Consider the following 17,213-nt stretch of genomic DNA (forward strand, 5'->3'; position numbering starts at 1 on the left):
GGATCCTTAATCACACATAACTTAGGCAGAAAAATAGATACATCATATAGATCTTAGCACTTCATAGTCCATATGAACTTGGGTTCGAAACAAATTTGGGATGAAGTCTCCCATATATAAAGAAAAAAAAATTTTCTTTTTAAATTTTCTTAATGGAAAAGACCATCACCCCCTAACCTTCACCAGTAGAATTTCAATTCAAGGCCTTATTTAAAGGAAGAGCAACATACCACATGGCTAGTAAGATTTGATATACGTTACATTAAAAATATGTCAAATTATTGGCATCAAACAAGCCAATGAAGCTAAAACCATAGACTTGAACAAAATCGAAGAGGGTATACAACCTTTATCATTGCGGATGAAGAGTGCTTGATAGACTGGTATGTTGAGCATGACAAGTAGCAAGTTAAGACTAAGGTGCAGGATCAACTGGTCCAATACCTTGAACTCCAAATCCAAAACAATCTTTTTGATTGCCACAATTGAACTGAAGAAGTTTAGCATTGCCAATGTTGCTATAATAGTAAACGTGATAGTTGAGCTTCCAAACTCTATGATTTCTTGCTCATACCTCTTTGACACATCCTCTGTGATCACCTTTTCTGTGATAGCAAATGTTGTTTCAGAGAGGCCTAATTGCCTAACAATGGTGTTAATGAATGCGAAAAAGTGTGCAGTAGTCCTTCGGATCACCCACATTCGTTGCCAATTCCACCAAGCTTTAAGTGTATCCCCACAGCTTAGAGCCTCAGCTATGCTACAAGCATTTCTGGCTACAATCACATATGCAAAGGGTAGGAACCATAGGCTTTTAACCTAGAAAGAAGAGGCCAAGAAATCAATAAGTAAACGTATTACTGTAATTGATTCAATAAGAATTCTAATACATTAATATGAGGAATGTGATTCGGCCTTAACGACCTACATCCATAGAAAAAATCTTTGATGGCTACATATTTACTATAAAGTTCTGTGGGTTACAATACTTGCATTACAAGTAAGTACAAGTAGGATTATAATTAATTATCTTACACTCTAAGTAAGATTATGATTACTTTGCTTACACTTTAAATAAGATCAGATATAATGAATATGTATTAGAATTATATTACAAACTTGGACCTTGACTAGAATTAAACCTTGATATATTATAAGAAAAGAATAGTAAAGAGACAAACCTGAGGGAATATGGAAATGCCATGGAGCAAGCAGAGGGGAGGGACAATCACATAATAAAGTGTTGGGAGGGAAAATGGAGCCCATAAAAGATAAATACAATATCCCATTTGGGCACCCAATTTTATCTTGCCATGACCATATATGAAAGGGCAATACTTGGAGATAAATATTTGAAACAGGCCTTCAGACCACCTCTTTTGTTGAATAAGAACATCATTTAAGGTAATTGGAGCAAAACCCAAGAAGGCCTTTCTATTTGGGTTATAATAATGTGATTTCCAGCCCCTACATTGGATAGCCAAGCCAGTTATAACGTCTTCAGACGAGCACCCATAAATTAGCCCCATCTGCAAATTTATAATTACCGTGTTCAAGATTAAAAGTTTCATACATATACACACACACCCAAAGAGAGAGAGAGAGAGAGAGAGAGAGAGAGAGAGAGAGAGACCTTTCCCCCCCACTGAGTCTCCTTCTCAAAGCTATAACTAGCAAGGATTTTTGATGCTGCCTCTAATTCATTAACAGTTTTATTTGTATTATTTTTGTCTTCTATGTTCCATTCTTTTCTATAATCCTTGGAATACACTTTTCCACAAAGACTTTCTCTTCTATGGAAACATGCAGTACCACAATACGGAGTTGCACCATATCCATCTATTCCAGCAAGCTCAACCTTCATATTTAACCAAGAATATAGTATGTTACTCCACCAAATAATCCATATAGTTTGATATTTCTGAAAACAAAGCTATTGATCCTGGATTACCCACATTATTAATTACTGAAAGAGTACATGCATATAAATCATTTTTGGTGATATTGTCATAATTTTGTGGAAATTGCATGAAGGAGATCTCATGGCCTCTCTTTTCATCCAAGAAAAAACATAGTACTTCTTGTATTGTATCTGCATCATTTGCATACATGTCACAGTCCAAGTTGAGAATGAAAGGGGCATTGCTTATTTCTGATGACACTCTTATCTGCACATTTGAAATACAATATCAAAATAGTAGGAAACTAGCAATCAATAACATTACCTAGTGGACAGGGTCACAAATACTTACATCATTACTACACATATGCTTACAAGACATTGAAAAAAATTTAGAGAACATGTGTTGCAAGTACAGTTCTACTGGGAGAATGTAAAGTAAGGTGGCGTTTGGGTATTACGTTTCTTGCATTGCGTTTTTTTTTTTTTTTGGGGACGCTCATTTGGATGTCCAAGAGTGGGGGGCCCAAAAAAATTTTATACCTACTCTCTAGGAAATTTTTCTTTTTTTGCAGGGGCCACGGCCCCCCAGGGGAACGTGGCTCCGCCCATGTTCACAAGCATAGTCATTTGAATTAGCAAATACTTAGTCTTAATCCTAGCAAATACTTAGTCTTAATCCATGCCATGGGGCATCAACTAACTATTTGCATGACCCTTGAGCTAAAATGATTGAATTTTCATGATGATAAACTGCTAATCATTTTTTTTTTTTTTTTAATGTTTCTTAAAGAAACTATACAAAGAAATGGAAAATCGGATTAACTCAACTGTTGAAATGGGAGAGATTACAAAAGAAATAAGGGACCAACACAAAGGATTTCAGAATGGAACTCCAAAGTATCAAAGCAGGATCACCGGTCAATTGTGAAGGTAACTCTTATATTCTCCCCAAAAATTTCATAATACACCTTTTTTTTAAAAAAAAATTATTTATTATCATTTTTTTTTAAGATTATGATTGATGGAAGGGACAAAAATGTGCTTGATATATATGGAGGGCGATTGCCAATGCTAGTGTACATGGCACGAGAAAAACGACCCCAATGGCCTCACAACTTCAAAGCTGGAGCTATGAATGCACTGGTAATCTTTCAGCTTATGTACATACATTTATGGTCTGTTTGGATACAACTTATTTTCTAAAACTAAAAACAAAAAAAAAAAAACAAAAATATAAAAAGTTATTGTTCACGCATTTGGCATGTTCATAAGCCTAAAATCACTGTTCATGGACAATGAACAGTGCCAGACGCGCATCCAGGAAAAAAAAAANGATTTGTACACAACATAAACCAAACAATTTAACAACTTCTACCGCCACATGATATCTAACTAATCAAAAATATGTAATATATCAAAATAATTTTACCTGTCTTCACAGAATCACAAAGTGCAAAAATGGGTGGGCCGTGTGGCAATGCTTATTTGCCTACAACTGTAGATATTCTTCCCTTCAAGACTCATCAGTCATCACAAACAAATTGAAACAATCTCCTTATCATTGGTTAGTGACCATCCAAGGCTTGATAGATAGACATTTCTTTCTTGCCTTTCCAAGTTCTTTACTTGAAACAAAGTGCTCACAGAATCCAACAAAAACAGCAACACGTAACTGCAATGGAAGCACCCTTTTCTATTTCATTTTGGTAATAAAAAAAATAGCAATAACGAAACAAAAACACCCTCTTTCTCTCTCTCTCTTTCTCTAACATTATTTTTATTTTTATTTTCAGAAAGCAGGAAAAAAAAACATTTTCATGCTCGTAGAAAGGCACAATCTTTCTTCTGTGTTCTAAACCAACTGATCAATAAAACCCATTTCTCGTTTTCGTTTCTAGTCGTCAAAAAACATGGAGCTTCAGAGATCAATTATCTCCATCCCAATTCCTTCAATCATATATTTCTCTAAAAATTTATGAAAATATAAAAAGCATGTGAATATTTAGGTGTAGATAGTTGAGAAAAAAAAAAAAAAAGACACTGAAAATAGATGTAGGTCTAGTGCTTAAATAAGAGAAGAAAACTCACCACTTCACCAGGCAGTTACCAAGTTCCAAATCCTAAAATTTGACAATGAAATATACTGAGTGATTTGTTTTAGAAAGCAAGAAGAAAGAAAAAATTGGTCAGAATTTTTTTTTTTTTTTGGACTGGAGGACTGATGCTGCTGAGTTTTAGGGCTGGTAGACAATACTGGGAAGTGTATCACAGAGACAGAAAGAAAAGAATAAGGAGATGTGGGGACCATGCTTGTTTAATTTTTGTTTTTGTTTAAGCCTTTAAGGGGTTATTATTAATTAAAGTTGTATTAAAAAAAATTAAAATACAGGAAAATTTTAATAATAGGAATGATGATGATTGATGGGTTTGATTGTTTAAATTATAGTGAAAATTTTATTTTTTCTTGAGTATGAATAATATCCATATAATTAAGGAAAAAATTTCTAATTAGAATTTTATTTTTTAAAATTCTTTTCAGGTTAATTTTTGAGTCATATTGTAGCTGCACATTGTAATTTTCTTTGATGATAGTGAAATTTCTGCAACTCCAGGGACGTAGGCATATTACCAAACCATGTAAATACTGTAATGTGCGTGTGATTGCTTTTCTTTTAGCATTTTGTTTTCTCTATTTTTTTGTTTCTCACAGGTTTGGAATTTCGGTTGAATTCCCAACATGTTCAAGTATATGATGATATATGAAAGTTGATAATTTTGTATTCAATAAAATTAAGAATTATATTTAGTATATATCTGTTACAACCCGGCCCCCCCAAGTATTTATTCCTGGCTACGCCCCTGCTTGTGAACTAACCATATAATTCATTAAGCCATCCAAAAAAGTCTCATGAGTATTTAGATTGTTAATTGAATCATTTGTTTTGAAGAATTTTTCTCTAAATTTTTTTGAAGGAGAATTTAATCCAACGTAAACTCACTACCATTCAAATTAAGGGTACTATTAGAGTAATGAAATTTGTATCATTTAGGGTAAATTACACTTTAATTACCACTCTAGGGTAAAATATACACATGATTACACTTTTTACCATAAACTTTTCGAATGCATATTTTGCTCCCTAAACTATGACTCTTGTTATACTTGGCATTATGTCGTTACCTTGTATGAAAAAATACGACATTACGTGAAAAGACTTAATTGTCTATCTTCTCAATCCCTTAAAAATAAAAGAGAACTTACATTTCACTACACTAAATTGTACTCTCAATTACACTTTGCATCCTAAACTTTAGATTTCGATCCAAGTTAACAGTAAACTTTACGTCGGGTATAGAGTATAACAAGGGTCATAGGTTAGAATGCAAAACATCCATTTGAAAAATTTATAGTCCAAAATGTAATTAGAGGTACAATTCAGGATGGTGAAGTGTAATTTTTCCCATTATTTAAGTGGATAAACTAGTCTAACTAAACATGTCATGAACTTACCTTGATAGCCAACAATTCTTGGGCATATGTGATGTCTTGTATGTCAATTTGTTGAGCAAAGTAGGCACTCGGGGACCTTGGTTGGATATTGAATTTTTTGCAAAAGGGTATCCAATGCTTAGAAAAACTAGAGGCCTCTAGGAGAGCATAAAATGTCAACTCCGACCCACCATCATTTGAAAGATAAATACTCAAATTTTCAGGTGGATAATTGTAGGACATGACTGATAAGATTGTGTTGATCACCATAGTTGGTGGCTCCTTCTTGGGGTCTGCCGTGCACACGAAAATGTCAATACTTGGTAATTTGTCTTTGTATCTGTAACATGCAAAGAAAGTATAAATTGAGGGGAAAAAATGGCACAATATTTTTAGATTTTATTCCAAGAATGTCATATAACCACTATGATGGTTCACAATTACCATATCGAATTGAAGTGAAATAAATAATAAAATAAAAATTTTCTTTTTGAGCTTGTTTTTTAGAAAAAGATTTTTCACTCTTTGAATTTGAATTTGCTGAATAATTCTCTATTTAATGTTTGGTTGATAAGAAAATGTTTTGCATATACAAAGATGTATTTAAAAAAAAGGAGTAATCATTTTATTAACTTTTAAAAGTTGAAAGATTTAATTGTAAAATGGAACAAATTTTAAGCACTCAATTGAATCAAACTTTAAGGATTTGATTGCTACAACAAATTTTGTAACTAAATTTTGTCCTCAGTTATTTTAAAATTTCCTAACTTTGGTCTCATTGAGATTTCATACAGAATATTTCATAGTAATTGATATTTACTATTTTATATCAAGATATTTTCTAGGATTTATCTCAATAAAACTATGATCTTACCCAAATTATTTCAATATTTTCTTTCCTTATTTTCATTTATATAATTATGTTAGGTTGATATTTTTGAGATTTTGGATAGATTTTACATATATTTTTGTTACATCTCAAATTGATATTGAACTAGTTGAGTTTGTGTTGTGTGGATATATATTGAGTTTCATAGAGAGCACATACTGGTAGGATATGAACTTTAAAAACAACTATAAGAAACCACAATTGTGACTAGACTACCATTTAGGATCGGCTTGATGCATTTAGGGACTTAAGGCAAAAATTGAATTGAGGCATTTTATATATTTAGATATGATTTTAATTTTTTTAAATATTTTATTTTCTTATTATAGTTGCAAGATTACTAATTAACTTGACCCACATAAATTTTTATTTATTTGTGAGAAGTTCTATAGACACAAAACATTTGTCAAAACAGATTGATAATGGTAAGTAAAAAAGTAATGTTAGTGGTAAACTTAGATGAAAACTAGTAAAACTAAAAGTTTGCCAACTTAATTGTTGTAAAATTTTTTGTGTATTTTTTTTTTGAGAAATATTATATTTATAATATTTTTACAACAAATTCTAGGTATTAAGTTGTTACTTGTTTTAATTTGAACTCACCACTTAAATTACTATTTTAACTACCGATAATAGTTAGTAACAATTTACAGTTTAAGATTTGTTGTGAAAATATTGTAAAAAATGTTCTGAAGCTAGATTTTCCACACTTTTTTTTCCTTCTAGTCTTTTATTTGATAAAAATATTATTTTATTTATTGGATTAATATTTTTTTTATCAATATTTCATAACATGATCTCGATTTTTATTGCAAAAAAAGAGGTTTTGCTAATATTAAAATCATTCTTCAGATTTTTTTTTTTAATTATTCCTTTAAATTCTCCAATCTCATCAAATTTACAGTATCAATTAGTTAACTTAATTGAGGTAGAAGCAAAATCAATTTAAGAACTAAATTGAAATTAGGCCTAATATATAGGGAATAAAAGTATAATTTCGCTTTTTTTATTTCCATATATTTTCTAGGATTCCTACCAATAATTAAAAAAAAAAAAAAAAAAAAAAACTCATGACTGTACTAAGATTAAAATCGTGTTTCAGAGAGATACATATACGTACACAGATTTNGGTATGTCATGGCTGAGCTATGGTTCGGTTTGTACTGGATACTTACTCAGTCTTGTCGTTTTAAGATTGTTACAATTACCCTTTTAAGGAAAGACTCTCATACAGGTTAGAGCTCTCTCTCTCTCTGATCTCTCTCTCTCTCCCATACACTTAGGTGAGAACTGTAGCCAATAATCTGAGTTAAATACAGGAAAGCTTCATCTTGATGCAACTTCCTACTTTATTTAATTATTTATTTTCTAGGCCTTTTTTTTTTCATAATTTTCCTTCGGCAACCCATCAAGGTGACCAACTGATACAGTAAATCTGTGTACGTATATGTATCTCTCAAAAAAAAAAAAAAAAAAAAAAAAAAAACGTGAAATGGAAAACGTGCCGCAACTTACCATGGAATCCAAACACAGGCTTAATAGACATAAATGCTTTTTGTCTGGTAGTAATATTTTTTTGCTGAGATGTCCGGTAGTAATATTATAATTAGAATTAACTACCATTCACATTTACTGTTTCTATTTTCAATTTCATAACTTTAATTTTTAGGAAAGTTATTGCTTTATATTTTACTATTAATGTTAATAAGATTTGTATTGTATTATTAATATAAGAATATTTGTATTGTAAATTAAGTAAATGTGTACAATATTGTAAATTTCTTATAAATATAAATCTTAAATTGACAATACAATATAAGCTAATAATTATCCTAATTATTAATTTTTAGATATGATATATTTGAAGCCATACCACTTATTTGAGGATAATGAATTTGATAAATGTTATTGATTCTAATTCCATAAAGATATGCATTCAAAATGAGAAAATGTGTGGTATCATTTCTAACATTTTTTTTAATAAAATTTTAATTTATGGCGTTTACTTTTTTGATTATTGTATTTTTTATTATCAGACTAAGATACCAATAAATTTTCAGTATTATAGACGAAAATTAAACTTCAAATCTCTTATTTAATCATCAGAGACTTTAACAATTGAATTAATTAGAATCATCATTATCAACATTATTACACCGATTAAATCTCTCATGCGCAAGGCCTATGAAATACCACCTCTATTGCACCAATAACATACCACCAATCACTCTCATCTCATATTATTTTTTTTTGTCTTAAATATCTCTCTTATATGGGGCCTACCTACTTGTGAGATGCTAACCTCATACGTTCGACAAATGAGATACAAGCTCTATTGCACTAATAACATACTGCCAATCTCTTGTCTCTAACTATTTTTTTATTTCTGTCTTGAGTCTCTCTCTCACTCTCTCTCTTAATCATTATTTTTTTTTCCATCACATCACCATTCTCTCTCCCTCTCTCTCTCTCTCTCTTAATCATTCTTCCTTTTCTTTCTTTCCATCACATCACAATTTTCTACGCCAGCCCTCTTTAGCTATTAAAAAAAAAAAAAAAAAACTCTATACACTCTCATCGTTATCTTTTACCTCCTCTTCCATTCCAATCCCATCATTTATTATCATAGTGTAAAATATATATAATTTTTAATTCTTTAAAATAATATGATATAAAACAACCTTTTCTATCTAATATATATAATGGGCTTATTGAAAAGTCAAATAGATGGCCTCATTGACCAAAAGTCATGGGTGGAGAGGTGGGATGTATCATTATTGGGATGGGGTTTCGGTGCAATGATTGATAGAAATTATATGGTTACCGTCTTGCCATTTTTATTTTCTTTGATATTAAGAACTAATCACAATATTTTATCCTAAAAAAAGAACCAAATCATATATGTCACCTACAATGTCAATATCACCCCATCCCTAAAGCACATTCAAGTGTTTGTGTTGTTATTCCTAATTAAAAATAGTGTTCGTATTATCAAAAAACCACCTCAATGTTGTAAATTTTCTTGACCAAAATGTGTTTATTATAAAGTTAATTGGATATACTAAATAATTATTTTTTAGGCTAATATTAACAAAAAAAAAAAAGGTGAAATTACCATATTCTACAAAATAAAAGGTTTAGATTCGAGTCTCGCTGACAGCCATCCTCATTGATAGGTTATTTATAAGTCCAATGTAAGTCATCTCTGAGGCTTGGACTTGTCCTGGCCTTGATATCGGGTAGCCTCCCCTTACCTAAACTTATTTTAACCAATATATATATATATATATATAATAGAAGGGTGGTGTATGATAGAGCCAACATGATCCAAGCATAAATTAGACCATCTCCTCTAGCCTTCAACAGTACTAGCTAAATCAAAGACTTTATCTTAAAAGGAAGACCTATATATCACATGGCTACTAAATTATAGGCATCAAACAAGCTAATGAAACTAAAATAACAAATTTGAAAAAAATTGAGAATGGTACACTGGTATATTGATTATTACAAGTAGCAATCTAAGAATAATATGCAAGATCAATTAGTCCAATATTATGAACTCCAAATCAAGAAAAACCTTATTGATTCCCCCAATTAAGTTGAAGAGGTGTAGTAAAGTCTATGTTGCTATAATCGTACATCAAATGCATGGCTACTAAACTATAGGTATCAAACAAGCTAGTGAAACTAAAACAACAGATTTGAACAAAACTGAGGATGGTATACGACCCTCATCATTGCGGATGAAGAGTGCTTGGTACACTGGTATATTGATCATGACAAGTAGCAAGCTAAGAATAACTTGCAAGATCAATTGGTCTAATTTTATGAACACCAAATCAAGAAAAATCTTTTTGATTCCCCCAATTAAGCTGAAGATGTGCAGTAATGCCAACACTGCTATAATCGTAACCATGATGGTTGAGCTTCCAAACTCTATGACTTCTTCCTCATACCTCTTCAACACATCCTCTATAACTACCTTAGTTGTGATAGCAAATGTTGTTTCTGATAGGCCTAATTGCCTGCTAATGGTGTCAATGAACCCAAAAAAGTATGAAGTAGTTCTTCGGATCAACCAGATTCGCTGCCCGTTCCACCAAGTTTTGAGTGTATTCCCACAACTGAGGGCCTCAGTTATGCTACAAGCATTCCTGGCTACAAAAACATAGGCAAAGGGCCAGAACCATATGCTTTCAACCTGGAAAGATGAGACCATGAAATCAGTGTATATAAGCTTTATATTGTGAAACATGGAACATCATAAGAATGCACTCTTCGCTCTGCTTGACTTGTTGCATAAATTGTTTGCACACCCAACTTAATAAAATGAAAATTTTTGTGTTTAATCCATAATCAGAGGGCTATTGAAGGTGCACAACGCATATATCTTGTTTTTATGATGTCGACTATGCATTAATTTATACTATTAGAAAAGAAAAAGGTAAAAGAAATAAACCTGGGGGAATAAGGAAATTCCATGAAACAGGCAAAGAGGAGAAACAATCACATAATAGAGTGTTGGGAAGGAAATTGGAGCCCATAAAAGATACATACAATATCCCATTTGGGCACCCAATTTTATCTTGCCATGCCCATATGTGAAAGGGCAATATTTGGAGAAAAATATTTGAAACATGCCTTCAGACCACCTCCTTTGTTGAATAAGAACCACATCTAGGGTAGTTGGAGCAACACCCAAGAAGGCCTTTCTATTCGGATTATAATAAAGTGATTTCCAGCCCCTGCATTGGATAGCCAAGCCAGTCACAACATCTTCGACCGGGCACCCATAAATCACTCCCATCTGCAAATTCATAATTACAATTTTCAAGATAAAAGTTCCAAATGCACATGTGCGCATGCATACACACACAAGGAGAGAGAGAGAGAGAGAGAGAGAGAGAGACCTTTTTCCCCCACTGAGTGTCTTTCTCATAGCTACAGTTAGCAAGAAATTTTGAAACTTCTTCTAATTCATTAACAGTTTTATCTGCACTTTTTTTAGCTTCTACATTCAATTCTCCTCCATAATCCTTAGAATATACTTTACCATAAAGGCTTTCTCTTCTATGGAGACATCCAGTGCCACAATACAGGGCTGCACCATATCCACCTATACCAGCAAGCTCAACCTTCATATTTAACCATGAATATTAATTAGTATATTAGTTCACTAATTGGAACAAAGTCGGTTTCTCTTCTTGAAAACGGGGGTGTAGTCATAGATTACTCACGTTATTAGCTACCGAAATAGAACACGCATAAATATCATTCTTGGTAATATTGTCATAATTTTGTGGAAATTGCACAAAAGAGATCTCATGGCCATTCTTTTCATCCATGAAAAAACATAGTGTCTCTCGTATTATGTCTGCATCATTTGCATACATGTCACAGTCCAAGTTGAGGATAAAGGGGGCATTGCTTATCTTAGACGACACTCTTATCTACACATTTAAAAGAAAATGTTATCAAAATACTAGGGAAAAAGAAAAAGGAAACCATTTATGTTATCACGTGGACATGGTCACAAATGCTTAGGTGATCATAATAGAAAATGTTTCAAACTAAACAAACTTTTATTTGTATGCTTTTTTTCATTTCAAATAGCAACATTTATATGTTGCAGGGAAATTAAAGAACATAATTTGAATGTAAAGTTCTTATGAGAGAATGTACAAACCATGTTAAAAATATTGAAAGTTTACCAGTGCATTCATAGCTCCAGCTTTGAAGTTGTGAGACCACTGGGGTCTTTTTTCTCGTGCCATGTACACTAGCGTTGGCAATCGCCCTCCATATATATCAACCGCATTTTCGTCCCTTCCATCAATCATAATCTTAAAAAAAAAAATGATAATAAATAAAGAGATTTTTTAAAAGGGTATTTCATGAAATTTTTTGGGGAGAATGCAAGAGTTACCTTCACAACTGATTGGTGATCTTGCTTTGTTACTTTGGAGTTCCATTCTGAAAATCCTTTGTGTTGGACCCTTATTTCTTTTGGAATCTCTCCCATTTCAATAGCCGAATCAATCCGATTTTCCATTTGTTTGTATAGTTTCTTTAAGAAACATAAAAAAAGTGATCAACCAATTTGTCATCAAGAAAAGTCAATTATTCTAGGTTAAGGATCATGCAATAAGTTAGTTCAGTTCATGCCTCTTGCAATGGTTTACGCCTAGGCACAGTGTACATATCATGGCTCATGCTAGTAAATTGCAACAGATTTTGAAATCTCCTCCAACTTATTATATAATAATTCAAATCAAACATCCATCGGTATTCATTTTTTTAACATAAGATTAAATATTAAGTCATCCAAACAAGCTACGCGCGACTATTTAGATGGTTATTTGAATCATGTATAGTGGGTTTGAAATTTTTGTTCTTTGAAATTATTTGAGGAAAAATTGATCAACCGTGAAACTGACTATAATTTGTAGATGACATGTGCCATTCATGATTCAACATAAGGGAACTATTAGGGTAATGACATTCTTTTTACCTTTTAGTTCGATCAACCTAGCCTAACTAAACCTGCCATGAAGTTACCTTGATAGCCAACCATTCTTGGGCATATTTTATGTCATGAACGTCAATTTGTTGGGAGAAGTAGGCACCTGGGGATCTTGGTTCGACATTAAATTTTTTACAAAAGGGTATCCAATGCTTAGAGAAATTAGAGGCCTCGATGAGAGCATAGAATGTCAAATCTGACCCGCCATCATCAGAGAGATAAACACTCAACTTCTCAGGTGGATAATTGTATGTCATGACTGATAGGACAGTGTTGATCACCATATTTGGTGGCTCCATCTTAGGATCTGCTGTGCACACGAAAATGTCAACACTTGGTAACTTGTCTTTGTATCTGTAAAATGCAAAGAGAGTATAAATCGAGGGGAAAAAATGAGACTAAATTTTTTTATTTTACCCCCCAAAAAAAATTGTTATAGGAAATTGATGGAGGAATTTGATCTAACATATTAGATTATTAGTCCACCATTAACAATGGTCCTTTTTTTTCCTTCCCTCCGCATTAATAAGAATCCAATATGCGATTCCTACTCCATTGGGATAAAAATCATTAATTTGACCATATGTGATTCCTAAATAATACTAATAACAAATGATTCCATATATAGTGCCCTGCGGGTAGTGGTCATACCATGGCGTCCAAAACTTATTAAAAGGACTTTTTTTTTTTTTTTTGGAGAAATCTTCTCCAATTCATTATATAACGGCTTATAAATTTATATGTATATGTTATTTAAACAAATGATATTACTAATTAAATAGGTCTTATGACTAAAATACATGTTAAAATTTTTATCAATCACCACGTAATAGGTTAGAGGAATTTTCCTCTAAACCAATTTGAAGGTAAACTTTTTCCTCCTCAAATTCTATTTAGATTTAAGGATTTAAAATTAATAGATTTAATAAATAATTATTATATAATTACTTGATATAAATTTTTACAAAAAAATATAAGATTTGAGGGTTGTACTTCTACAAAAATAATACTTGCGTAATGAATTTGAAATAACATCTTGGATACATGAACATTTCAAATTCACATATTAATTCCATTCATGAATTTCATGTATAGAAAAAAATTTGTATAGGATTCTCTCGATCCTACTCCATTTGGGCTATTGGAGTTAATGAGTATTTATGAGACAAACTAAGTAGCATTCATGCTATAATATGGTCTATTGATAATACGAGAAAGTATACTATATTTTGGTAATACCAACTCAGCATCTGTTTAAGTATTTTGTATCCAATAAATGAGTGACACCTGTTTCAAAAAACCACATCAGACTACTCCAATAAATGATTAATTTATCTTCCCGATAGTATTGAAGATTGTGATTAATTTATTAGAGTAATTTGATGTGGTTTTTTGAAACAAGTGTCACTCATTTATTGGATAAAAAATATCAAAACAGATGCTAAATTGATATTACCGAAATATGGTATACTTTCCTCGATAATACAAGTGATAGTTCTTTGAAATGAAATTCTATTGGTTATAGTTGAATATTGCATAGCTATTCATTAATTGCTAGAATTAATAGCTTTAATTTTTTCTTTTTCAACTGGACTTGTAATAACCAATAAGTCCAAGTGGCACCTCCAAAGTGGTACCTCCCCATGTACCAGATGCATTGGGTTTGGGATGTTGAGCAGTACGTATAAGCTGTATATCTAAGGTCTGTTTGGATAGAACTTATTTTGTCAAAATTGAAAATGGAAAACACTGTAGCAAAATAATTTTTAAATGTGTGAATAGTGCCGTAAAATCTATTTTTAATGAAAAAGTTACTGAAAAGTGAATTTTGTAGGTCTCATGAACAGTGCACAGTACCCATAAATAGTGCACATAAAAAGTGCTAAAAAGTCAGAAATATACGGCTACTGTTCATGTGCACATGAATAGTGCACATGAACAGTAGCCGTTTGTCCCCTTGAAATGTGTGCTGCAGCAGAGGAGAAAAAAAAAAAAAAAAAAGAAGAGGGAAAAGCAGGAAGACCAAAATGCATTAAACGCAATGTGTATCCAAGCCCCCACCCTAGTGTAGTAATTGACTAATTTCTAACCATTTCAAAAAAAAAAAAAAAATCAACTATTTATTTTCCCTAATTTTTACTATTTTGTGTTTTTGTGTGTTTTTTTTTTTTCTTTTCATGTAAACCTTTTCAGTAAGGATATGTCCACATATTTTAATAATACATTCACAACAAATCTTAAGAGACATTTTTTACTGCATATAATTTGAATTCATTATTTAAATTACTTTTTTTTTTCCAATAAGTAATAGCTAGTAAAAATAATTACTTATGATTAGTTGTGGAAATCTTATAAAAATATTGTAGACATAATGCTTTTCAAAAGTCCATTTGAAAACACAAATGCATCATAAGAAGATAATTTCCAGCCAATATTTTATTTATAGAAAATATTAGTCATTTTACACACACACACACACACACACACACACACACACACACACACACACACACCACACACACACAAAAAAAAAAAAAAAAAAAGTAGAAGAAATTTTAGTCATTTCAAAAATCACCTAACATGGGGCTCGTTCCTCCTTGAGATCCCAAGCTGAAATATTTCATGATAACTAAATAATTACTATTTTTTTTCCATATATTTTCTAGGATTTCAACCAATTAAAAAAAAAAAAAAGAGAAAGAAAAAACTCAAGACTGTATTAAGATTAAAATCATGTTTCAGAGAGATATATATACACAAACTTATTGTATCAGTTGGTCACCATGATGATGGGTTGCCAACTTAAAGAAAATTATGAAAAAAAGGCTTAGAAAAAACAGGAAAATAAATAAATAAATAAAGTAGGAAGTTGCATCAAGATGAAGCTTTCCCTGTATTCATGGCTACAGTTCTCACCTAAGTGTATGGGAGAGAGAGAGAGAGAGAGAGAGAGAGAGAGCTCTAACCTGTTTGAGAGTCTTTCCTTGAAAGGGTGATTGTAAACAACCTTAAAACGACAAGGCTGAGTAAGTATCCAGTACAAACCGAAGCATAGCTCAGCCATGAACATACCAATCCAAGCCCACCGTCCTTGCTCTCCAGCTCTTGGGATATGAGTCAATCTGTAAACCCATATCAAACATATACCAACAAAGACTGTGAAAGCAAACACCTTATATGCACCTCTAAATCTTGCTTCTTTTGTCTCAAACAATGGAAGCATAACTTCGTCTTCTCCGCCGCCTCCTTTTCCCATAGTGTGTGTGTGTGTGGTTCTGAGTATGTGTTTGTTGTCTCACGATCGAGAAATTAAGTTAGAAGGAAACCACTAATTTTTGTAGTTGAAATGATATTTCTTCTAGAAAGACAAAAGAGATTTTTGTCATGGAGTAATATTAGAATTAACTTTCAAATTTAAATCATAATCTTCTCCATTACCTTCCTTTCCCATGTGACCATGTTCTTGATGGGACAGACAAACTATTTCTGTAGTTGGTTCAATTAAATATATTTTGACAAAGTTTTATTGTGAATTGAAAAAATTGTCAAAATTTTTTTAATTCCCGATAAACTTTTTCTAAAATTGGTTTATTATTATATGCCGTTAGGGTTAGTAAAATCTATAAATAATAGAATTAACTTTCAAATTTACCTCATGTTTAATCATCAGTGTTATGATTTTTTTTTTTGGAACCGGAGAAATTCTATTAAAACAGGAACAAAGAAAGGATAGGTTTCTAATGATCTTAAGCTCAAATGTTGTTTGTAGACTTGGTTCAAGCTCAAGCGAAGCTTGAATGTTTCATATTTGTTGTTGAGCTGAGTTTAAATATTCAATACTTAACAAAGCTTGGTTTGTTTACGGCCTGGACACTCCCACATGCAATCACAATAAGCCAAAGAGTTCAAATTTCTTCTTACAACAGAAAATTTCTAATCAACAAAATTAATTATTTCGCATGGAGGAATATCATCTAAGATTAAGGACACTTGCCAAGTAGACTTGCTATTAGGATCCACAAAGGCACCAACGACGATAAGACCAATATTTTAACGTCTCCCTAGATAACTCAAGGGAAGCCCATCTTAATAACTACAGCCACAGCAAAAGCTTTTCCCTTTTGCGCAAAACGAATTACCTTCCTCTGTGACCTATGTCCAAGCGTGAGAGTCATAGCCATCCTCTCTTTTGCAACATGCACGGTTTTTCAAGTCAATAGCTAGCCTACTCTTTCAAGCTTTACAGCAACTTTATAGTTTCCCTCACTAAAACAACTAGTATGCGACCCTGTGCTACCGCACGGGACTGGTTAATTGTAATGATGCTATTGGCCAATTTTTTTGTTATCACACGGATATAGAATAAATCAAATAATGAAAAATATATATTGCATTTTATTATTTA

The 17,213-nt window shown here is 32.0% G+C and overlaps 1 protein-coding gene across 3 annotated transcripts; it reads right to left on the reverse strand.

Annotated features, from left to right (window-relative positions):
* Positions 1-21: 21 nt before the first annotated feature.
* LOC111993994 (cellulose synthase-like protein E6) lies at positions 22-16,135 on the reverse strand. 3 transcript variants are annotated; one of them, XM_065761951.1, is made up of 8 exons: positions 15,775-16,129; positions 12,844-13,162; positions 12,212-12,352; positions 11,997-12,128; positions 1,956-2,168; positions 1,634-1,858; positions 1,182-1,529; positions 22-819 (listed from the first exon to the last, which is right to left on the reverse strand). In XM_065761951.1, exons 1-8 carry the CDS (start codon positions 16,062-16,064, stop codon positions 274-276), a joined length of 2,214 nt encoding a protein of 737 aa, XP_065618023.1. In that variant the 5' UTR covers positions 16,065-16,129; the 3' UTR covers positions 22-273. The 3 variants fall into 3 exon arrangements, with proteins under 3 accessions (XP_065618023.1, XP_023881616.2, XP_023881624.2); XM_024025848.2 differs by lacking the exons at positions 22-819; positions 1,182-1,529; positions 1,634-1,858; positions 1,956-2,168 and adding exons at positions 9,734-10,486; positions 10,745-11,092; positions 11,196-11,420; positions 11,523-11,735 and having other exon boundaries at positions 15,775-16,135; XM_024025856.2 differs by lacking the exons at positions 22-819; positions 1,182-1,529; positions 1,634-1,858; positions 1,956-2,168 and adding exons at positions 9,734-10,486; positions 10,745-11,092; positions 11,196-11,420 and having other exon boundaries at positions 15,775-16,135.
* Between the last annotated feature and the right edge of the window lie 1,078 nt (positions 16,136-17,213).

The sequence above is a fragment of the Quercus suber genome, unplaced genomic scaffold (genome assembly GCF_002906115.3).
Source record: "Quercus suber isolate HL8 unplaced genomic scaffold, Cork oak 2.0 scaffold_435, whole genome shotgun sequence".
Classification (NCBI taxonomy): Eukaryota; Viridiplantae; Streptophyta; class Magnoliopsida; order Fagales; family Fagaceae; genus Quercus; species Quercus suber.